A 22,816-nucleotide genomic window follows, 5' to 3' on the forward strand; every position below is an offset into this window, starting at 1 on the left:
CACCCACCCTGTGAAGGGGGCAGAGGGACAGAGACAGCTGGAGTGGGTGTCCAGTGACAACTGGGACCTGGTCAGCCCCTCTCTCCAGCCCATTCCCAGGAGGGCAGCCACGCCTCCCTGGTGTTTGTGGGGCTTCAGGAGAAACTCAAACACGTGCCAGTTTGGGGCTGTGCACACCCATTTGCGGATTTTTAAAGCATCTCAGAATTTGGAGGTGGAGGAGGTGGGAGGCTCGGGGACCGTGCCGTTCCCGCGAGGCACGGCAGATCCCCGACCGCTTAGGGCGGACAGACGGTCTGCCTGGCGAGCGGCCGTGCGTCCTGGGCGCCTACCTGGGACGTGGAAGTGGCGAGGAGCCTGCTGGTAGGTGGAGGGGGGAGGCTTGCTGTCCGAGAGCACGGAGAGGCTGGGGGTGCTCCGGCCACTTTCACTGCCTCCAGACGGGAGAGCAAAGACGGCAGACAGAAGGCGGGAAGGGAAAAGCAGAGGAGAGCATTTCAAGCACGAAAGCGTGTGAGCCCCTCTCCCCTGCCTGGTGGGGCCGCCCGAACCCTCTGCCCTGGGGAAGGGAGTGTGACTCCCACTAACACCTCTAGATGGGGCCCCATGACTTGTTAATCCAACCTTGAGGGCCCCCCTTCCGTGGCCCCGTGGTGAGGGAACAGGTGTGCCCGGGGGCAGAGACCGTGCTGGTTCCCAGTGCCCGGGAAGGCTGTCCTGGCTGTCGGCAGAGCGCCCCCCTCCTTGGGGGGGGCTGCTCTGCCTTGGCTGCCATTGGAACCCAGAAAATCACAAATTCACCCAAAGAAAGCTCCCCCCCGCCAAGTATCCTTGTGTAAAAAGATGCTGATTTCTTGGAGAATTCACAAATTAGCCACTCAGCATAGGGATTAAAGTGCTAGAATTCATCAACATCTGTCCTGAAAAGCCACTGAGTAAAATTTTATCCGCTACAGGAGAATAAGAGACAGTTGGTATTAACCAGCTGCCGTGTTCGCAAACAAAGCAGTTTTTGCCAAATTAAACAGAAGGAGTCCTCTGATTCTGGCTCCGACCTTTATCCCATCTGGATTTGTTGTTTCTGTTTTGCGAACAAGGTTGGATTATCACGTCACAAACTTAGACAGCCATGGTCACCTGGTGATCCTCCCCGCCCCCCCCCCCACTGCCCCCACCTACTGAAGGAATGGGATGCACACGGGGTGTGATGGGCGTCGAACGCGGCACGAGAGGCACGCGGCTCGTTTCAGCGAGACACGCAAAGGCACAACGCATTTCCTCCCCTTTAGCCTCAGGAAACACTGGCCACATGACGTGACAGCTTGGCAAAGGGAAACGGACACCCTTGACTTGAAAATACGCGCTGCTGGGAGCCACAGGACACCGAGGTGACACGGCAGTGAAGCAGAGTGAGCGCTGGGCCCGACCTGGAGGTGGGCTAACGGGGGAGGCGCCGTAGACGGGCTTGGGAGGGGGCGCTGTTGCCTGGCGGGGTTCCACTGGGGGCCCAGGCGGCCAGCGGGGTGGGGTGGGCTCAGCGGACGACAGCCAGTGGCCCGCGCTGGACTCAGGCCACGTGGGGTGTGCTGACTACGACTTGAGCATCTTCCTGGGGCGGCACCCCTTTCACCCGTCAGCGGGGATGCGGCTTCAGGCAGATGACTGCCTGGCCCCCGCCGCCCCATGCCGGGCGTGCACCCTGCTTTTCCCATAGCTGCTGCCCTCCGGTGCAGCACAGAGCCTTCTGGGGCCGCACGCCAGGCCGATGCCCGCACGGAGGCGCACACCACACCCTCGGGCACGTAAAGGAAAGCTCAGGTTGCTCTGCCGACAGTGGCTGGTCCCCTCCATGGAGAGCAGGTGGCGGAGCATGGTGGAAGCAGGGGCTTTGAACTCATCTGCGCGGAGGCCAGGGCAGCTGAGGACACTCACTCCGCGCGGCAGCACCGTGCCGGGCGCGTCCTGCACAGCCTCCAGTGGCTCGCTGCTCTGTGCCCCCGCCCCGGTGGCTGCAGCCCCTAACGCATCACGGAGCTCTGCTCCCTCCGCCCCGCGTCCCCAGGCCCACTGTGCAGCGTCCAACCCCGCAGGCAAGACCCTGCGTGTGTGCACATGTGTGCGCACCCCTGTATCTAAGGAGGACCACGGCGTTCCTCAGGGGCTCAGGAGGCACCACGCGGTGGCCCCATTGGGCTGTCACGCCCACCTCACACCTGCCATCGAGGCCTCTGCACCAGCCACTGAACTCTAAGGCCTTGGACCTGACCCAAGATGCCTCTGCTTGCCTCCCCTGCTCCCCTAGCCCCTCCTGGACCCTTTTTCCAATCCTCCTGACCTGTCCAGACCCTTCCTGGGTCCAGGCTCAGGTGCAAAGCCTTCCCAGAGGGCACAGCCCGGCTGACCATTCCCTTCTCTGGACACACACCCACCTGCCCGTTCACTGTGTTGTTAAATCACCATAACACGCAGCCTCACATCAAAGCCACGTGGGGCCACTTTGCCAGAGACAGCCCCGCGGCTGCACCACCAGGACGGCCTTCTGCAGGGGCCGGCGTCCTGGGGAGGCCTGGCCACGGGCGCTGCTCGGGGGGCCCGCCTCCCCAGTGGGCCTTGGCGGCCAAAACCCCAACCCCTGCTGTCCCCGGGGACGGGGGTCAAGCCGGTGGCAAGCCGTCTGTGCATAGGCTTTGAAAAGGCACGGAGTTCCTTGTCCGAGGTGCACGGCTTCCCGTGGAGGCGGTTTGGGACCGAGGCGGGCCCGGACCTCCGCTAGGGAGGGGCCCTCAGCATCCTCAGGGAGACGAGGGACCCCAGGGAAGGGGCCTCTCAGAGCGTGGGAGCCCTGGCCGGTGAGCAGCCACCTCCCCGGTCCGCCTGAGTCGATGCCTTGCTGCAGAGCCGTCCGGGCAGCACGGAGCCTTCCTGTGGACCCCACACCCTTCCCACCGCCACCACCTCAGTGCCGCCACGCGGGCGTGGTCTAAACACCTTACTTGATTCAGATGTCACCCATTTTCCCCTCTCGTCCCTGTTGTATCCCAGGATCTGTCCGGGACACCAGGCGACACGGGTCCTCGCACGTCCGCAGACTCCCTTGGGCTGTGACCGTTTCTCAGACTCCCCTTGCATTTCATGACCTTGGCGGTTCTGAGACGCGCTGGTCGGGTGTTTCGCGGCCTGTCCCCCCGGCGGGGTTCGTCGGATGTGTTCTCAGGATTGGACGAGGTTACGGGTTTGGCAGGACGAGCACGTAGGTGAGGCCATCCGTCACGTCAGGGGCACTGCCGTCCGCGGGACCTACCACTGCGATTGACCTTGACCTTGAGGCCGAGGTCGTGTTGGCCAGGATTCTCCCCGTCCAGCTCCTCTCCCCGCCCCTCACTCTGTGCTCTTTGGGAGGAAGCGGCGCACAGCCCACAGCTGAGGCAGGGAAGCAGGCGCCCCTCCTGGAGGGCGGAGGGTCCGAGTGAATTATTAGGGATTCTTCTGGAGGGAATTTGTCTCTTCTCCCCCATTTATTTATTTATTTATTGGCTGCATGGAGTCTTCGTTACTGCACACGGGCTTTCTCTAGTTGCGGTGAGCGGGGGCTACTCTTCATTGTGGTGCACGGGCTTCTCTTTGCAGTGGCCTCTCTTGTGGTGGAGCATGGGCTCTAGGTGTGTGGGCTTCAATCGTTGTAGCTCGCAGGCTCAGTAGCTGTGGCTCACGGGCTCCGTTGCTCTGCGGCATGTGGGATCTTCCCGGAGCAGGGCTCGAGCCCGTGTCCCCTGCATCGGCAGGCGGATTCTCACCCGCTGTGCCACCAGGGAAGCCCCATCATCCCTTTACATCAGTGTGGACGCGTGGACGCTGGTGCTTCGCTTTATGACCCACACCATGTCCTCCATTCCGCTACTCCGCTGTCCCAGCTCTGCCCTTGGAGCTCCCACCCTCGCTCCCGTGGCTCTTCTCAAGGTGACCAGAGGCGAGGCCAGCCCCCAGCCCCCTTCAGGGGCCCCACGGGACACCGAGACACTGGTGGGTCTCCACCTGCGGAGCTCACCGCCACATGCCATCTGAGCCCACCATGGCCACCGGGTGGGTGGCCCCAGAACGGAGGTCACATGAAGAGGGGCCTAAGGGGCGCAGTGAGTGGGTGGGGGAGGGGGCCTTGACCTGAGGCTCCGCATCCGCAGCCCCTCCCCTCCCTCTCACGCCCCGGGGGCAGCAGGCTCCGCGGTCACTTCCCGCCACTGCCCAGCAAGATGGTTTCAGTAGCATCACCTCCCCTTGCACTCACCTGCGGTCCCTGCTGCCTGCTCCTCAGCAGGTGAGAGGTCAGGCTTAAACCTCACACTGCCCTGGGAGCCACATCGAGGACTGAAATTCATACTAGAGTGCAAATGGCTGCCACAGGCACCTATGCTGCACACAGGTCCTGGCAGGAGGGTGGCCCCAGGCACCACCCGGGACACGGTGGGAAGGTACGTCTGGGATGAGGAGGGGAGGAAGGGGCAACTGGCCAGGTCAGGGCAAGCGGAGCCCCTCCCCGGCAAGCCCTCCACCCATGGCATCGTCCAGAGGGAAATCTCCACCTGAGGAGCCAAAGAATCTGCAGATGCTGTGAGAAGAGACCAGGGGAGGCTCTTCCAGAGAGTGTGGGTGGACGTCAGGCCCCATGACAGCTGAGAGGAAGGCAGGTGGCCCTTGGCGCAGCTGACGGCAGAGCGCCCGCAGGCTGGGATGCGCCAGAGCCCATGGGCCTCCGTGAGAGGCATCGGGGAGAAATGGTGGCCCCACGACCTTCGGGTGGACATGCCTGGTGAGCGAGGGCCCAACTCTGGGCTCTGCCCGTGACCTGTCCCTGAGCCTCGGTCTCCCCAGGGGTGAGTCCTGGAAGAAGCTGGGGCTCCCAAGGTCACGGACAGCCCTAGACGTCAGCAGGGGTAAGAGCCGTGGGTGCCAGGCTCCCCCACATCCTGCCCCAGAGAGGCGGGAAGGGGGCTTTGTCCAATTTCTGGACCATTCTTTGTCCAATTCCTGGGGGCCAAAGCAGCCGGGAGGGAACCGGGGCAGAGCCCGGCCCACCAGGGGGCCAGTGCCCACCTGGAGCCGACCACAGGGCACCGTGCCTGTTGACCTCAGGGATGCCCTTGGAGGGGCTATGATGTAACTTCTGAACCACGTTTTGGTGGGCAGTAGGGTGGGGGCCTGCCTGCGGTGCCCGCCCACTCCCCACGGGATGGAAGGAAAGGCCTCGCTGCTCCCACCCGAGGAGAGTGGGCTGCCCTTTCCTCTGCCTTCCTCCCTGGTCATCTCTCACGTGGCTGAGGAGGCGGCGCTGCCCACGGAGCCTGTCCTTGGCCGAGGTCCCTTCCTGGCCTCTCCTTAGTCTGGTGTGGTAAGGGCTCAAGGTAGGGGCTCAGAAAGGGCAGAGGAGGGGCGGTCACCAGGGCTGCTCTGGCTCCCGCCCCAGCTGGATGGATCTAAGCAAAGCCACTCCCAGGCAGTCAGCCCAGCTCACAGGGGGCTGCCCAGGGAGCAAGGCCAGAGCAGCCAAGATGGCAAGCGTCCCACTGCCTGGCCCCGCCTCTGGGCCACACCTCTGCCAGGGACCCCGACGCAGGGCCACGTCAGGCGGGAGGAGGGCTGCGTGTTCTTCTGAGCTTTGAGCGAAGGAAGAAGAGGCACCTCCTTGGGTGACCTGCTGTGACTTGTTTAAAAGTCAAATTCACTCCAGTTTCGGGCGAGTCTTCAGTCCGCCTCTGGGTGAGGACACACCCAGCCTCACAACGCCCCTGTGCCACACACACTGCCTGAGGCTCCGTGGGCTCTGCTGGTCACAGGATGCACCATCCATCTCAGGCTGTGCTGCTTCTCAGAGGAGTCCGGAAGAGGCCATGAGCTGTGGGGACAGGTCCGAGAAGAGGAGAGGAGGCGCCCAGACGACCAGGGGCTCTCTTCTCAGTCAGGCCGATGGGGTCACACAAATAGGTGATGACGACCCACATGAGAACCGTCTAAGTTCCAAGGAGCCCTGCCGGGTGACCACTGATGATGGGTTAATCCTGCTGAGTTGGTCCCCTGCTCCACCCCGTCCCCCGGGGACAGGAAGTTCTCCTGAAACATGCTCCACTCAGCAGCTGTAAGCAAAGGGGACGTGACACGCCTCTGGGGGCATCAGAAAGAGATCATCGCTGCGCCTCTCCTGCCCTGGGAGCCTCTGCATGGTGTATTAATCAGCTAGGGCTGCATAACAAAGGATCACAGCGGGGCGGCGCACACAGCAGACATTCATTTCTCACAGGTGCGGAGGCTGCAAGTCCCGGATCAGGGTCTGGCAGGGCTCTGTTTCTGGTGAGGCTTGTCCCCTTGGCTGAAGACAGCTGCTCTGTCTTCACGTGGCCTTTCCTCTGAGCGCAGGCAGGCAGTGTCTATTCCTCTTCATAAAGGCCACCCACCCTATCAGGTTACGGCCCCACCTTTATGACCTCATGTGACCCTAATAACCTCCTAAAGACCCTTCCTCCAAATGCAGTCACACTGGCAGTTAGGACTTCCATGTACGAGTTCGGGGGCACAATTCAGCCTGTACCGTAGGGACTGGAGAGGAACGGACCCTTTTCCTGGGGTGAGTCACGTACGTGTGCCGGGTGGGTTGGTGCCCTGGGAGGAGTTGCAGCCGTGCGGGGCGTGCCTCCTGCCTGGCCACCGTGAGCTGAGCTGTGGACGTCTCTGCCCTCTGAGCCTTAGCTTTTGTTCCCAATGATCACGGCTGACGTGGGGAAAGGCTCCGGGAACCAGCCCAAGGGCGGGTGCTGGGTAGGTCCTAGAGCCCTCTTCCTGCCTCGCTGCTCCCCTCCCGACACGACACGGTACCTCCTGGGAACATTTACACACCGACAGAGCTGGACACATGAGACACACAGCGGGGAGCATGGGGGCGAGACACGGGCTCGGGGAAGCCATGCGGTGGACAGAGCACAGCGAGACACAGACGCGTGGCCAGCCCTGCGCCACAGCCCGCAGCCCTGCGCGCCTTACCTCGGAAGTAGGGGATGTAATGATGTCTGAACACGGATGTAGGGCTTGGGTGTTGGGACAGGGACAGGCAGCTACTGGTACCAACACTCACAGTACCAGCTGCGGGCAACAGAGAGCAAGTCAGAGTCGGCCCTGCGCGCGAGGCCGCAAAGCCACAAAATATTCCTAGGCCCCGCTCTGCTAGGAACATTTTTGCTTCCTCTCTCCAAGAACGCACACCCTTCTGAGGAACCTGGAGGGAGCCGCCGAGTACACGTTGGGCCGTGGGCTCTGGGTTCCGAGTGAGGAAGCCCTGCCCTCTGGGGTCAGGGTGGCCAAGCCCCCAGGCCCGCTGGGTGGGAGCTGCTGGGCCCTGAGCCCTGCCCACTGCCCCACGTAGGGGCTCCTTGGGACCCAGGACCCAGGTGGACGGCAGCTGGCCAGACCAGAGGGTGGTCTGCCACCTGACAGGCACCTCGGCTTCACCCAGGAGAGAGTCACGTCTTGGCTCTGGGGTGACCACCCAGCCAGGCACAGCCGACACGCCCAGGTGACCCAGATACAGCGCTTGGGGGTCAGCAGAGGAGTCCTCAGAGAGGCTGACAGCCCTTCTCCCGGACTCACCTGCTCGCCTGGCCCCTCCCTCCCTCCCTCACCCTCTTTCCAAACATCTACTGAGCAGCATGTACCAGGCACGTTGCAGGGAGTCAATGAAAATAACTTTGCACATGAATGAGTTTTGATTTTCCCACAAAGGCTGCAAAACTCAGAGCCGAGTCCACGGAGGTGAGCGTGGAGCCATGCCGCAGCCGGCTGGGGAGAAGACGGCCGGACAAGTCCCTCAAGGAGCAGCCTCCGTGTGGAGCCCCTGTGGCTTTGACACCCCGAGGGCGCCTCGGAGTGTCAGAAGGGAAGGGAAAGCGACAGGCAGCTGGGCGCCAGGCAGGGCGGGAGGTGGGGGTGGGGTAGAGAGGACGCTTTCCAGGCTTCTCCCCGCAGGGAGGGGTCTGGCAGTGGTCTCCTGCAAATCTTCCCACGGGGACGGCTGTCTTTGGGGCCACAAACCCAGCTCCAGGTGAAGCATATGCTGACTCTAGTTTCTGTCTGTTGATTTTGCCTTCATAGCGCAAACTCTCCCAGAACCACGTGAGCTCAGAACTGAGTGGCTTCTGGTCTCCTGCCCTTTGTGCAGTTTTACCTGCCTGACAGCTCCTGCCACGGACACACTGGCTGGATTCTACGTGCTCAGCGCTGCCTGTGTGTTGCACGGGACGGCTCCTCTAACCCACGGGTAACCAGCAGCCTCTGCACTTAACCTCCCGCCCCGACAGGAGAGGGCCCTTTCTTTATGTCACTGAAAGGACAGTTCTCCATCATCCACTGGCAATCCCACACCCTGTTGATCGTTTTTCCAGCTGCGTAAAGTAAAATGCGGACTCGTAAGAGGGAAAGCAACAAGAAGCTCAGCTTCACAGGGGGTAAAAGAGGCCGGGGGCCGGGGGGGCAAGTACCTGGACGGCTGTAGTGCTGGGGCGACCGCGAGGTCGGGGTGTAACGGCCGAGGCTGACCGACCCGGTGGAGCTCGGGCTGGAGGTCCGGCACTGCTTGTAGGAGCGGTCATCCTGCTCCCCCTGGAGGAAGACAGACTGATGAACGGGAGCCGAGAGCACCACCCACCCCTCCCCACCCTCTTCTCGGGGTTTGCTCTCCTGACCCAAGAGGCTGACTCAGCAAGGCCCCAAGAGGAGTCCCCGCAGCTGCCAGGGCACATCTGAAGGGCCAGGTGGGGAGCTGGCCTTGGTGCTGACACTCCCCTGGCCTGAGCATCTTCCCTGCCTTCCAGGTACCGGAGGGCTGGGTCCCGCCCTGGGTCCCGCCCACCCCTCCAGCAGCCCTTCCTTGTGGCTGGGGCTCCCACAGAGTGGGTAGAGGCTCCTGGATCCACCTATGTCCCTCAGCTCCCCTTTACCCAATCCCTCCTGGCACCCAAGGCTCCTGGGAACACAGCTTGAGAACCACTGAGATTCTGTGTTCCCCCCAGCCTCGAGGGGGGCTCCCCAGGTGCGGGCAGTAAGAAGAAGTCCTCCCTCTGCCAGGCCCAGAAGCCCAGTTGAGTCAGACCCACAAGCACTGACGACACAGACACCATTCACGCAGGACGGGCCACTGTCGGGAGTGGTCGGGGCGGGAGGCGGGGGCGCAAGATGGTGCGGGGGCAGAGCAGACCGCCCACCCGTCACAGCGCGGTACAGTGGCCTGAGTCATGACCTGGCCAGTGTCCTGCCATGGGGCGGGCGCTGCTGCTTTGCCCCTCCAGGCCGGCGTGGGATGAGCAATGGGAGAGTCTGGGTCAGGCGCTCACAGATCCCACGCCCTTTGGCGCGTCCCTCCTGCCTCCTAGGGCACCGAGCCACGGTCCCTAAAGCCTGCCTGTGCACCACCTTCTCGCTCTGCTCAGGCGGCCCTCATGCTGGGTGCGCGCCTGCCAGGCCGACCCGCGCTTCACCCTGGGCCCTCTGGCCTGGCCCACCCCCGCAATGGGCACTCTCTCTCCCCGGGGTGGCTGCAGCTCTACTGTCTAGTCTCCATCCCTGCGCATCCCCTGCACAGCCCCGCTGGCCAGTTCACACCCGACAGGTGTCCTGGCTCCTCGCCTGCCCTGTCCCCGGGGCTCGTGGCCCCATGTGGGCGTGGCGGCTCGATGCCAAGGTCTGATGCCCATGTGGACTGGCGTCCGACTGGTGGCTGTCCACAGCGTGGATCAATTTCGAGAAACGAGAAAAAAGAGGAGGCTGCTAATCATAGGTGCTATTCGATAAAGAAATGCCTTCAGCACGTTTACCCTTGAGGACCCAAGATATTCCCACAAGTGCCACTGGAGGCGCATCCGGTGGCCCAGGCTAACCCAGCCCCCGGACTTCTTCTCTAAAGGAAGCCGTGACCCAGACCTCAGGATGCCTGTGTCCCGGGTGTCCACACTGCAGGGCCAGCAGACGCATGGAGAAGCATGCGGATGAGATGCGATTATAAAAATAACCAACGCTGAGGAGGGCGCCCCAGCCCCACGGCCGGAGGCCACGGTCAAGGGCCTGGGACACCCTCCAGGGGAGCCCTGGGTGGTTATCGTTATAATCCGGGCGGCAGCACCATGAGCACACGGGCTGGGCTGGGGCGGTTACCTCGGGCGGCGTTGGCGACAGCAGCTGAGGGGACTGTGGACACAACATGGAGTCGCCCGTCAGGCCCGGCACCGGGCGGTCACTCAGGGAAGAGACCGCCCCCGGCCCGGGCACATCCACACCACGGACCCTCCTCCAAACGGGGAGGAACCCCAGCACGAGACCCAACACCGCTTCCAAAACCTCCTCTGGGGAGACATGCAGTCAACGGCACCGGAGACAAAGGCCCCCAGGACAGCGTTCTGTGCGGACGAGCCTGGACCCTGTCTCGTCTCGGCCCCTCCCCCGCCCTGCCCCTCTCCCACGGGGACACGTTTCCAAAAGGAAGACTGCTGGTTCAGGGTGTCAGGCAGCAACACCCCATGAGCGCACACGGTCCTTGGTTTCCTTCAGAGAAAAGGGGCCCAGAGAGAGGAAGGGCGACTCGGAGCCTCGGGGTTTGGGGTGAGGACCAGTGTGCGGTGGGTGTCATCGGGCCCTGGGGCGGGGCACCTCCCGCTGGAGCAGGCGAGCATTGTCCGCCACCTACAGACGTGTCGCCAGGAGGCAGGGAGGCAGCGCAAAGCAGAAAGGGCTCTGGAAACCGAGCTTCCAGTCAGAAAATCTCACCTGTCTCCCCGACACCTGGACAGGCAGGAAGATGCTGTGAAGAGTTTCTGAGGAGGAGCCCAGGTGACTGGGGACATTTTCCCGTACGATCCCCCCCTTCTGCTTATAATGGAAAGGGGAAAGTGTTCTGCAGTCTTCCCATTTCACAGAAGGGGAGACCGAGGCTCAGAGAGTGTCTGCTCAGCTCAGCGCCCTGACCCACTTTCTGTGGCTTCCTGGGCCCCACTCCATCATTTACCCACAGAAGGGCCCCCTCCAAGCAGCCTCCCAGCCGGGGCACGGCAGGGCCTGCAGAGAGGAGAGCCCTCGAGGCCCCATGAGACGGCAGAGGGACAGGACCGCAGCACCTCGCTCTGGGCGATGGCTGAAGTTGGCCTGGAGGCAGCAGTGACCAGAGCTGGCCACCAGGGCCCGAGCCCCAGCTCTGCCCCTGGGAGCCACACGGTCCTGGACCCAGCACGCCCGCCCTCAGCCTTGTCTGCTCATCTACGTCCTGGGACAGTCTTGCCCAGAGTGCCGGGCCATGGGAAGGGGGCAACGCAAAAGCCCAGGGTGAGTGCAGAGTGAGCACGGGCCTGAGGCCCGGGGGGTGACCGGCACACCGATGACATCTGTCAGCCACTGCAGCACCACCAGCAAGCGTGCTGTGAATTTCGGGACCCCTTGGGCCGTCCCCGCCCTCACGCCCGCAGCTGTGCTGACTGCTGGACCACAGCAGGTGTATGCCGGGCTGGGCTGGGCTTGTCCGCCCAAACCCACCGAGCCCGGCGCCCCGGAGCCTGGGCCACACCCGCGGAAGCTCAGTCAAAGCCGGGGCTGAGCTCTGCCCTGGGGGGCGCCCGTGCGAGGCCAGCACAGGCAACCCGCGCACACGGCCGACAGCTGGCAAACGCTGCTCCTCTCCACCCCAGCCCCAACCCGTCACACCGAGGCCTCAAAAAGCAAAAGCAGACACCAACAGCAAATTCCAGGTTAAATGGAGAGGAGCACCGAGACTAGGAAGGCCCAGTAAAGGACACTGCCCACGGGACAGCGGGGGAGAGGTCGTCTGTGGTTCAACCTGGGGTCAAAGCAGCTCGGGGAGTTTCCGGGACAGAAGAGCACGCCGGGGCTGGGAGAGCGGGAGCGGGGCCAGGGGGGCTCTGGACAGGGCACAGGGGACACTCCCCGATGGTGAACACCAGCCCAACTTGAGAAAATGAAGAGACCCTCGCTTTGCTCCTGTCACCTTCCTGATCTGATCTGCTTTCTGCCCGTTGAGGGGACCTGGCCGGACTCACTCCCTCGGTGTGTCTGTGAGGGGCAGTTTGGGGCCAGAGCACACTGGGAATTCTTTAAAGAGGAGGCGCGGGTTACCTAAGGGGTAAAGGAGGCGGAGGCCACTGGACCGCCATGGGGCTGAACGCCCAGGGGACCTGCCGCGGGTGCCACGCCCCGGGCCAGGCAGGGCCATACCTCGCTGCAGCTCTGCCTGTCTCCCACCGAGGGGCTGATGTAGGGCGAGTAGGAGATCATGTCGGGGCGGTCGATGTTGTAGATGGCCTTGCTCTTAGGGAGAGCGGCCAGGTCTCTGTAGTCAAGGATCTCATCGCCCAGCTTGGCCTGCGAGAGGAAGGAAAGAGCCGAGGGGGTGGTGAGACCCACATCTGGAGCCACGGTTGCCCGGCCGCTGTGGGAGGAGGCGAGTCTGAACGAAACGGGGGCCGAGGGGCAAAGGCATGGGGGTGGGGAAGCCTCGCGGTCACGTGGGCCTGCGTCCCCGCAGACAGGGAGAACGCAGCCCGTGGTCTAAATCCACACACGCACACCTATGCTTGTATACACACACACACGTGCATAAACAAATACACACATGTGCGGGCACAGAAAGCACATCACACACATATATGCATACACACACACACTTGGGTGCCTACATACAAACATACAGACGCACACAGGCAAAAACACGCAGGCAGGCATGGATCACACACACGTATGCACGCACACACACACATGGGTGCCTACATGCAAACACACACACACAATATACTCGTGTGCATGCAAACACACGTGTGCACAAGTAAAATACACACGTAACGGACTACATGCGTGCATTGAAATACACGTGTGGTGTATGCGTACATGCGTGTGCACGTGCAAACACCCAGCACACGCACGCAGGCCTGCATGCAGGTGTGCACACACGCACGCAGAGAACGTGCCTGCCGGCAGCTGCAGAGGGAGACACGCCAACACAGCCACACCTCTGCCACGCACCCTCATCCACAGCACACACTCCCCCACGGCTGCACCCACCCAAACCAGCACGCACGTGCACACCTCTTGACCCAGCCACTCACACAAGCACTCAGGGCTTTGGGCCATTTTTAATATGCAGCCCAATGCCTGACGTTTGACGGGCAGCTGGCGTGAGACCTTGGCGGGGTCACCGCAGAGGTGCTCACGCGTGGCGATGCACCTGGAGCCACCGCATCTGCTCCGATGAGGCCCACCTGGCGGCTCGCTGCCCTGCGATCGGGCCCGGCCTCCCCTGCACCGCCCGCCGCCCGCGGGCTCTGTTGCCCGCCAGCCCCTCCTCCTGCTCTGCAGGCTGCCTGGGGGAGCTGGGCGGCCTCGGCTTGGCTCTCACGGCAGGGCAGAGGTTCACCCACAAATACAGGTGTCAGTCCCCGTGGCACCCCTCCACTGCTGACAGAATGTTTACAGTCCATGATCCCAACAGAAGAGGGGACGTGCGTGCCCGCCGTGCTCCCAGCACGAGCCAGTTCCCGGCAGCATGGATGCCCAGGCTCCCGTCCCTCCTGGAGCCGACACGCTGGTCACCTCCTTCCCTCCGTGTCCCCTCTGAGGATTAATCTCAGGCTGGCATTGCCAGCTATGGGCAAAGCTGGCTATTCGGGCTGCCCCGACGAGCTCAGCTGGACCCCCAAACCCGGCGAGAACCCTCATCTCAACCCCGCCCTCCTCTCTGCGCCTTCCCAGCCCCAGGCGGCCCTGCTCGAGGCCCTCACTTCCCGCATCCAAATCCAGCCACTGCCTCCGGGGGGCTGTCCTGCCAGCAATTCTTCTAACAGACACCACAGTGTCACAGCATGACACTATGCCCTCCACCCCGGATAGCACTGGGCTGAGCCCATGAAAGGGGCACTCCTCACAGGACCTCCACTTCACAGAGCAAGACCCACAGCCCAGACAGGCCAGGTCACTTGCCCGGAGCCACACAGCCAGGGAAGAGATGCAGGCTGTCTGAGTCCAGAGCTGTGCTCGCCACCATGGCTCTCCTCTCAGCCACATCGCTCAAGTTCCAGCTGCACGCCGTCGTCCTCCAGCTCACATCCTCTGGCAGCTCCTTCCAGGATGGGTGACACAGTCTTCACTGCAGTCTCCAAATTTGGCCCTGATGTTTCCGGCCTGTTCATCCTAAGGTGTCTCCTTCTCATGCCCCCAGTGTGCCAGGCTCAACCCCCACACTCCAGCTTTCCCACATCCTCTGAAGTCTGGCAGCTCCAGCCCACCTCCTCCAGGAAGACTTCCTTGACCACCAACTCTGAGGCTCGCATGAATCGTTGAGTACTCTTGGGGCGAACCCTGCTGTTTGCAACGTAGATTGACAGAGTAAACACCTGATGTCTCAGACCTCTGGCGATTCCCTTGGGAACCCTGGGCAGCGTTCAGAAGACCTGAGTTCAAAGCCTGAGTCTGTCAGTTGTAATGATGGTGCCCCGGATCAGCATTTCCGAGCTGCTCCTCTCTGCCTTCTGGGGAAATCTGCACTCAGGCCCCTGGGGATCTGGCCCTTGTGTATCTGCTCATGCAAGCCTCTCACTCCCCCACCCACGCCACCTGCCACGCTCAACTCCTTAGTTTCCCAATCTGCCAGAGCCTGAGGGCTTCGCCCATGCAGTTCCCTCCCTCTGACACGCTCTTCCCAGGCTTCTCTGCCCGGTTCAACCTCTGGTCCTTCCAGATTCAGCCGAGGCCTCCCCCTCCAGGAGGCCACCCCTACTTTTCCTCCGCCATCTGGGTTGGATGTTTTCCTCCTTTGAGTAAAGGTGCCGATCTTCAATGGTGCATCTGTCTCCCCCTCCCCTCAGGCTGGTGCCTCCTGGGGGTCCAGGACTCTGATTCACCACGGAGACCCTCTCCCTAACTCCATGCTTGACACACACAGGTCCTCGGGGCAGGCATGCCGAATTGAACTAAAATCGATTGGGCATTTGCCAAAACCAAGCTGATTCTCTGGGTCTTCGTCTCCCCCTGAAAACGGGAAAACCACCTGGGCCTTGTCCGTCTGCTGCATTTCGTGAACGCGCACGCGGCTCGACATAAAGGGCGATGCTGCCGCGGGGCTGGGAGAGGCCAGCACTGACAGCTTACCATGGAGGCTGCGTCCACCCTGCCTACCTCTGTCCTGCCGTGATCACAGCACTCAGCTGCCCACCGGCTTTCTCAGCTCCAGGTGCGCGGTCAGCAAGGCCCGGCTTGCCCTGGGTCAGCCCCTGACCGTGGGGATCAGGGAGGCAGCTTGTGGATGCAACTGCCACCAACATGATCCCGTTCAGAAAGACGCCCGCCTGCCTCCAGCAGAGTGGCCCTGCCCTTGTGCTCAGCATCTGTCCCACCCAGCGGGACGCACAGATCCATTTCCTCGCATCCAAGTCCTGGGGCCGTTGCCGTGACAACGGGCTACGCTCTCTAATTGGCGGAAGGCCACTGGAGTGTGTGTATGTACAAGTGTTTTCCCCTAGCTTTCTTCTCCCATACACTGTATCCAGCGTAACAAGTAATACTAGGATGTGACCATATATGATACTATAGCTATAATGTAATCCTACCGATAATACAATCTTTATGCTATGCTGACTCACTGCTTTATTGTTATGGTGAAGAAAGGTTACAAAACAGTATAGCCAATATGAGCTCATGCTGTTAAAAAAAAACATGCACACTGAGCAAAAGAGACCTGATAGGCATAGTGCAAAATGTTAACAGTGGCTACTCTGGCTGGGAGGCTTATAAATGGTATTCATTTTTGTCTCTGTGCCAATCACTATTTTTTAAAATAAATGTGGGTTATGTTTGTAACAACGAAAAAGGCAGTGAAAAGATTACTTTTAAAACCCCACAATTTATTGAGCACCTACTATGTGCAAGTTTTATCCTGGATACAAAGATGAGTGAGGCACGGCCCCTGCCCGCCAGGAGCTCACAGCCCGTGGGGGAGATGTGGCCACATCCCATGATTCCCTGCCACTCCTGCACACAGGGACATCCAGGGGGACTCACTCTCTTCCTGACAGCAGGGAGGAGGAGAGAGAGGAGACTGCATTTGAGAACAACCATCCCACAGCAGGCGGGTCCCGGGCGGCTAGCATCCTTTAAAGCACGCTGAGCTGGTGCATGGATTGGAACCACCGCCCTGAGGTCCTGAGTGTGCACTGGGCAGAGTCAGGTGCACAGCAGAGTGACGGCAGATACCAGCAGGGAGGCGGAAGGAAGAGCAGAGCCGAGCCTGAGATAAGAAGGGCACGCTTGACCAGACTCTCGTCCCCCCGGTGAAGGAACTGCTTGGATGTGAGCTGGTGCTGACGCCAGTGCTGACTTGGGAGGGACGGCCGGTGGGATGCGCCCTGGCTGGGCGCTGGCCATGGTGCTGGGAGTCCGTATGCTGGAAATGGATGCATGTCCTTGCATGGTGGCTCCAGACCTAGACGCGGTGACGCACACTGGCTTCTGCACCGCTCTGAGCTGCATCTAAGTGGGATGCTGGAGGAGGCAGCGGGGTATGCTCCTTCGTACCTAGGACTCAAGGCACCTCAGTAGTGTCAAACTAAGGACTGGTGCTTCAGATTCAGGCGATGGGATTAAATTAATTTGCTCGAGGCCTTCTGCTTATTTTTAATTTTTAAAATATTTATTTAGTTATTTTTGGCTGCATTGGGTTTTCGTTGCTGTGCAAGGGCTTTTTTTCTCTAGTTGTGGCGAGCGGGGGCTACTCTTCGTTGTACTGCGTGGGCTTCTCATTGCGGTGGCTTCTCGTTGTGGAGCACAGGCTCTAGGTGTGCAGGCTTCAGTAGTTGTGGTTCTCGGGCTCTAGAGGGCAAGCTCAGTAGTTGTGGCACACGGGCTTAGTTGCTGCACAGGCTTAGTTGCTCCGCGGTATGTGGGATCTTCACAGACCAGGGCTTGAACCCGTGTCCCTTGCATTGGCAGGTGGATTCTTTTTTTTTTTTTAAGAACTTTTATTGAGATACAGTTAACATACAATAAACTGCATATATTTAGAGTGTACAACTTGGTATCCCAATCTCCCAATTCATTCCCCCCGCCAACCCTCCCCACTTTCCCCACTTGGTGTCCATATGTTTGGCAGGTGGATTCTTAACCACTGTGCAACCAGTGAAGCCCTTAACTTTTTATTTTTAAAAAACGTAGCAGTGTGTACGCTTCAAGGCCTTCTGGTTGAAACTGGAACCCAGCACACACTTATTAGCTGAGCAGGAAGTCTGTCTCAGCTGGGACTGTGCAACCAGCCGGAATCTACCTTGGCTGAAGGCATGCCCAGCTGGTGGGGAACTTCTTTGCCCACCATCATCCTTGGCAAGCTCGTGGTCCCCAAGGGCAGGGACGCCATGTGACCCGATCAAGGGGTGTGGACTTGGCTGTGCTGAGAACCGCCCGGAGGAAGAAGGGGCCCATCAGGGCTGGTTTTCAGAACTGAGCAGCGGGCTTCCCTGGGAGGAACCCAAGCCTTGGGGTGCCAGAGACCTGGGTTCAGAGCCAGCTCCACTGCTTACCGCGGCACGACCTTTAAAGTAACAGTGACCAGAGACACCGGTGCCCCGCTCAATGCACGGTTACGTGGTCCCTACCGTACCTAAGCCCCTTATAAACACCAATTTGTTCAAAAACGAATAGCTCATGCTTAACGCGCAGTTACCAGCAGCAGCTGCCGTGTGTAGGCACGACCACGCCGGCCGCACACCGAGAGCTTCACAAGCGCTGTCTCACTTAAATAACGAGAGTCATTATTACCGTCACTCATGATGATGGCATTACGGGCTGGACTGTGCCCCCCAGATTTCTGTGTTCAACCACTAGCCCCCAGCATCAGGAATGTGTATTTGGTGATGGGGTCTTTAAAGGGGTGATTAAGGTAAAATGAGGTCATTAGGGTGGGCCCTGATCAATACGCCTGAGGTGCTTCTGAGAAGAGGAGATTAGGACACGGATGTGCACAGAGAGACGACCACGTGAGGACACGGGGAGAAGGCAGCCGTCTACATGCCCAGGAGAGAGGCCTCAGGAGGAACCAACCCTCCCGACACCCTGACTCAGACCCCCAGCCCCTAGGATGGTGAGAAGATACATTTCTGTGGCTGAAGCCCCGGCCGCCCCGGCAAAGAGTACAGATTTCACAACAGTGATCCCAGCCAGCAAGCATCTCCTAAGTCCTCCCTCTGGACTCAGGGCCGCGCCCATGGCCTCCCAATCAGGACCTCAGTGGCCCCGGGCAGCAGGTGCTGTGGGTTCCCAGAGACAGGTGAGCTCCCAGAGGCTCAGAGAGGCCAACACCTCACCCAGGGGCACACAGCTGGCCTGGGGGCTTCATGCTGCCTTTCTGAGCCTCTACGGGCCATCCTGCAATTTATCCCCTTGTCACAATCACCCATCAGAATCAGGGTCAGGAATGGCCCTGGTCCAACTGGAATGAGAGTTTAGGGGCTGAAAAGAAGTGTCGAGAAGAGCAAATCTGATCTTCATCGTGTTACAGAAACATGAGGCCCTGGCTGGGTGGCGGGGCAGGGATGGGAGAGGTGACTTATCCCGAGTCACCAGCTGTCCTTCAGGGGCGGAGCTGGGCCGAGACGCCCAGTCCAGAGCCCGCCCCCCCTTCCCCAGCCCCACCCCGCCCCACAGGCTCTTCCCCAGACAATGAAGTTTGCCCCTTAGACAAATAAACGAGCGAATAATTATAACAATCACCTTCCATTTCTAATCCCACCACCCAGAGGGAATTGCTATCAACAATCAGTTAAATGTTCCCAATCGTTTTTATACGTGTATGTGCATGTACACACACACATGCAGACACACACATGTGTACACGCATACATGTGCACACACACACGTACCCCTACACACGCACACACACATATTAATGCCACCAGGATCCCACAACATATATTGATGTTGTCCTTCACATGCTTCTTCTGGAAACACGTTAGGAACTTTCCGCAGCAGCAGGCACAGATCTGCTCCGTTACTTGCGACCTGTGCCCGAGCATCATTTACTCTGGCGCATCCTGGATGCAGGACGCGGACGTGACTCACTGACACCACTGTAACCACGGCTGTGAGACACCGCTCCACACCTGTCACCACATCACGGGGCAGCCACGGTCACACAGCACGTCCACGCTGGCGGCTTCAGGCCAGCCTCAGCCTCTGCGCCAATCTCCCCCGCGGCCGTGAGGGGAGTGCTCACTCAGCAACGATCCCAGGCCCCCCATCCCCTCCCCATCCTCCACAGAGAGAATCCAACTTACATAAATCACGCGGCTCGGAGACCCTGAAGTGCTGGAAGCAGGTACGGAAATGATGCTCTCTGAAGAGGTTCTGGTTTCCTAGGAGAGGAGGAGACAGGAGGAGACTGAAGCAGACTCTCAACGCGAAGAACCTTCCAGAGGCAATTACACGCGTCCCACTCCAACATAAATGCCAGTTCACGAGGTGCTTTTTAATTGCAGGTTGAAAGAATTCTTAAAATAAACACGCAGGCTTGCATGAATGACAGGACAGCTGTAATCAGAGGACACATCAGGTGACCCCGGCAGCAAGCAAAGCCGCCACGCTCTCAGCGCCGGCAGAACCGCTTCCGTGATCGCCACGCTTTCACAGAGTCAAAATTATCTGTTTTTTCGGAGGATGAGAGCAAGCGATGCATGTTCAGGGATTCTGAGTGCTCCAACGGCAAAGGCAGAACTGTGCTGCTCGGAGACCTCCCTTTCCACATCAATTACGGGGAACGTGCTGCAGCTCGTTCCACCAGCCCCGCCTCCGCTGTCCGCCTGGGCGGCCCTCACATCCGTGACCTGCTCCTCGCCTGCCCACTGCAGCTGGGAACCATCGCCCCTGCTCCTCCTCCCTCGGCTCCGACCACGACTCCCGCATCGCCGAGGTGACAGTTCCCCCAACTGTCCATCTCCTCCGCTCCCCATCACCGCGAGGACTCTGCCTTTCTCCAGCTTCCACCCCACTCACTACCCCTGTGTCCACCCCCACCTACTGGGCATGACCTGATAGCTCCTGGACCCTCCCCCTGTCCAGCTCTCACCCTGCCAGGACCACCCACCCACCGACCTCTCCATGCTTCCCACTCACCCTGTCTAAATGCACCCCCTCTCCACGAAGGGTCCTCCTCTCCCCACCCACTCACAGGTCCTCGCGTGTTTTCTAAGCAGGCCCCTTGCCCCACCCCCTGGAGTTCTGTCCAGCCCCTCCCAGGGGTCCCCACCCGCTGCAGGGGCGCCAGCGGCTGGGGAGGGGCCGTATTATGCACGGAACCACATCCCTCCAAAGCTCATATGTTGAAGTCAACACCCTAGTACCCCAGAATGTGATGGCAGGACATTTAAATGTAGGACATTTAAAGATGTCATAAAGTTTAAATGGAGTCTTTAGGACAGGCCTGGATCCAATCTGACTGGTTGCATCATAAGAAGAGGAGATGAGGACACAGACGCACACAGAGGGACGACACGTGAGGACATAGGGAGAAGATGGCTGTCTACACGCCAAGGAGAGCGGCCTCAGGAGAAACCAACCCTGCCCACACTTTCATCTTGGACGTCCAGCCTCCAGGACTGGGAGAGAACACATTTTCACTATTTAAGCTCCTCAAGTCTGTGGCACTTTGTACAGCAGCCCTAGGACACTAACATCTGCAGTGAACCACCCGTCTCCAGGCGGATGACCCCCAGCTCCTCCTACACTCAGCACAACACCAGCAGGGGTGGGACAACACCAGGACCAGACATGGGCCGACACGGCACTGGGAGGGACAAACCTGAAAGGCATAGGGCGTGGTGCCCGGGTAAACCTGATTGGAAACCTGGTTCTGCATCTAGAAAGGAAAGAGAAGAGGGAGAGGGCGTGATGCTCCGTGGTCATCTCTGTGCTCAGTCACTCGTCAGCTGGTCCATCCCCTCTCCTTGCTCTGTTATCACCCTGGCATCCTCTTGAGGCCTGCCCTGCTTCCCTGAGCCCCCTGGAGGCAGGGGCTGGAGTCCCTTGAGGAGTGGAGCCTGACCCCTGGGGCTCGGCCACACCTAGTAAGGCACACATCACATGCTGTTGCAAAGCAGACGGCATCGTTGGAGGCCGGTAACACAGGGTCTCTTTTATACTGTCCCTGTGGCCAGGTCGCCTATTTTTCTAGGCAAAAATGATGTATGTATACATTTACATTTGAAAGAAACCTTTGACCCTCAGCTTCCTCTCTATGAAATGGAAAAACCTGCCTGGAAGGCGTGTTCCGTTTCTGAGGACTCAAAGACACAGCCAGTTAGGGGCTTGGCACTGGTAAATCATCCTTACTTTTGTTTCATTTCAAGTTATTCCAGCTCACGGCAGGAAGCCCCCTCTTTGCAAAGCAGACTAACATGGGGTGTTTTAAAGGAAAAGTGCCCCTAAGCTGAGAGCAGCCACAGAGGCACAAGAACTGTCCCTAGGCCCCGAGGGACACTTCCTGGCACAGACAGGGTGGCACCAGGGTTACTGTCACCGTGACCCCGATGGCAGGGGGCTTGGGCTGTCTGAGTGGCAGCGGGTGCCTGGGTTTGCTCTGGCATGTTTTGGGGTCCTGAGCAGGCAGGCGGGTGGCTGCACAGTGCTCCCCTCCCTGTGCCAGTTTCCCAGCCCCTTGCGAGGGGCAGGGCACCCCCAGGTCCCACAGATCAGGGAGCCCAGACAGGAGGGGGCCGAGTCCAGGTGATTCCCCCAGAGGCAGGGGACCCGGGCTTTCTCTCCCTTTCTCCCTACCCTGACTCCAATTCGTTCCAAGGAACCTCACAATAAAACTTAATGTGCAGTTGTGTTCTCTGGGCCCTTGTTCAGCCCAGCAAAGGGCCAGGCAGCTCAGCCAGCCTCATCCCCACCGTCCAGCCTGGCCCCGGGAAGCGCCAGCCTGCAATAGCAGCGGAGGCACCTGGTCCTTATAAAGGTCACACACACGTTGCATGGACACCTCGCGAGGGGTCAGCACCCGCTCATCTTCAGTTAAAGCCAAAAGGCTGAGGCTCAGAGAGGGCTAGTGATTTGCCCAAGGTTACACAGGTGGGCGGAGGCAGACTCCAAAGCCAAGGCTTGCCCTCCCACCCGGCTGCCGCTGCGAATTTCGCTAGAGCATTCTCATTCACGCTCAGTCACCATGTCCTTGCATTTGGGCCTCTGGGGCAGCCTCAACAAGCCTGTCTTCTCCCTGCCCAGCGGCCCCACTGTCAGTGCAGGGGCTCTTGCTTCTTCCCAGGTGCCCCTGCAGTAAGCAGCCCGGACTTCTGTGCCCTGGGGTGGGGGGTTGGGGTGGGGAAGGGCATGGCCTCTTGAAACTGTAACCACGGAGACGCACAGCCTGGGGAACCAGCCCGGTTAGCCCAGGCTCCCTGTGCTCCCAGCAGAGCAGGAGTCGCCCGGCTGTCCCCGGCCATCTTCTCCATGCACGAGCTCCTCTCCAGCTACTCAGCAGACACAGGGCTGCCCCTTCCACGGCTCGCAAACCCTCATTCAATCCCCAGCAGATCACGGCTCCTCAGACTCGGGACGCAAAGCTGCAACAGGGCTGGGCCCTGTGACCCACCCTCCCACACACCTGCCAAGTCTCAGCTCCAGGAAGCTGGCTTCCCCACTACCCTGTCCACCAGGCCCATCCAGCTGGCCCCGTCCCTCCCCGGTCACAGGCAAGCACCCCACACCCTGGAGCCTGCCCATCTGTCTGCCTCTGCTCCTGTAGAGCAGGGAC

General features: G+C 60.3%; 1 protein-coding gene across 11 annotated transcripts in view; it reads right to left on the reverse strand.

The window, feature by feature from the left end:
• Positions 1 to 22,816, reverse strand: part of ABLIM2 (actin binding LIM protein family member 2) — a 153,195-nt gene that overhangs the window by 39,825 nt on the left and 90,554 nt on the right. For 3 of the 11 annotated variants that reach the window (XM_057706599.1, XM_057706598.1, XM_057706596.1), the window contains exons 10-13: positions 20,867 to 20,923; positions 19,347 to 19,424; positions 12,250 to 12,396; positions 8,517 to 8,652 (exon numbers count right to left, since the gene is read on the reverse strand). In XM_057706599.1, coding sequence (XP_057562582.1) covers positions 8,517 to 8,652; positions 12,250 to 12,396; positions 19,347 to 19,424; positions 20,867 to 20,923 — 418 coding nt within the window. Of the gene's footprint in view, positions 1 to 332; positions 435 to 7,026; positions 7,126 to 8,516; positions 8,653 to 12,249; positions 12,397 to 19,346; positions 19,425 to 20,866; positions 20,924 to 22,816 lie in introns of all 11 variants that reach the window. The other 8 variants (XM_057706603.1, XM_057706602.1, XM_057706601.1 and 5 more) reach the window with 5 other exon arrangements.

Source organism: Hippopotamus amphibius, chromosome 13, assembly GCF_030028045.1.
Source record: "Hippopotamus amphibius kiboko isolate mHipAmp2 chromosome 13, mHipAmp2.hap2, whole genome shotgun sequence".
NCBI lineage: Eukaryota > Metazoa > Chordata > Mammalia > Artiodactyla > Hippopotamidae > Hippopotamus > Hippopotamus amphibius.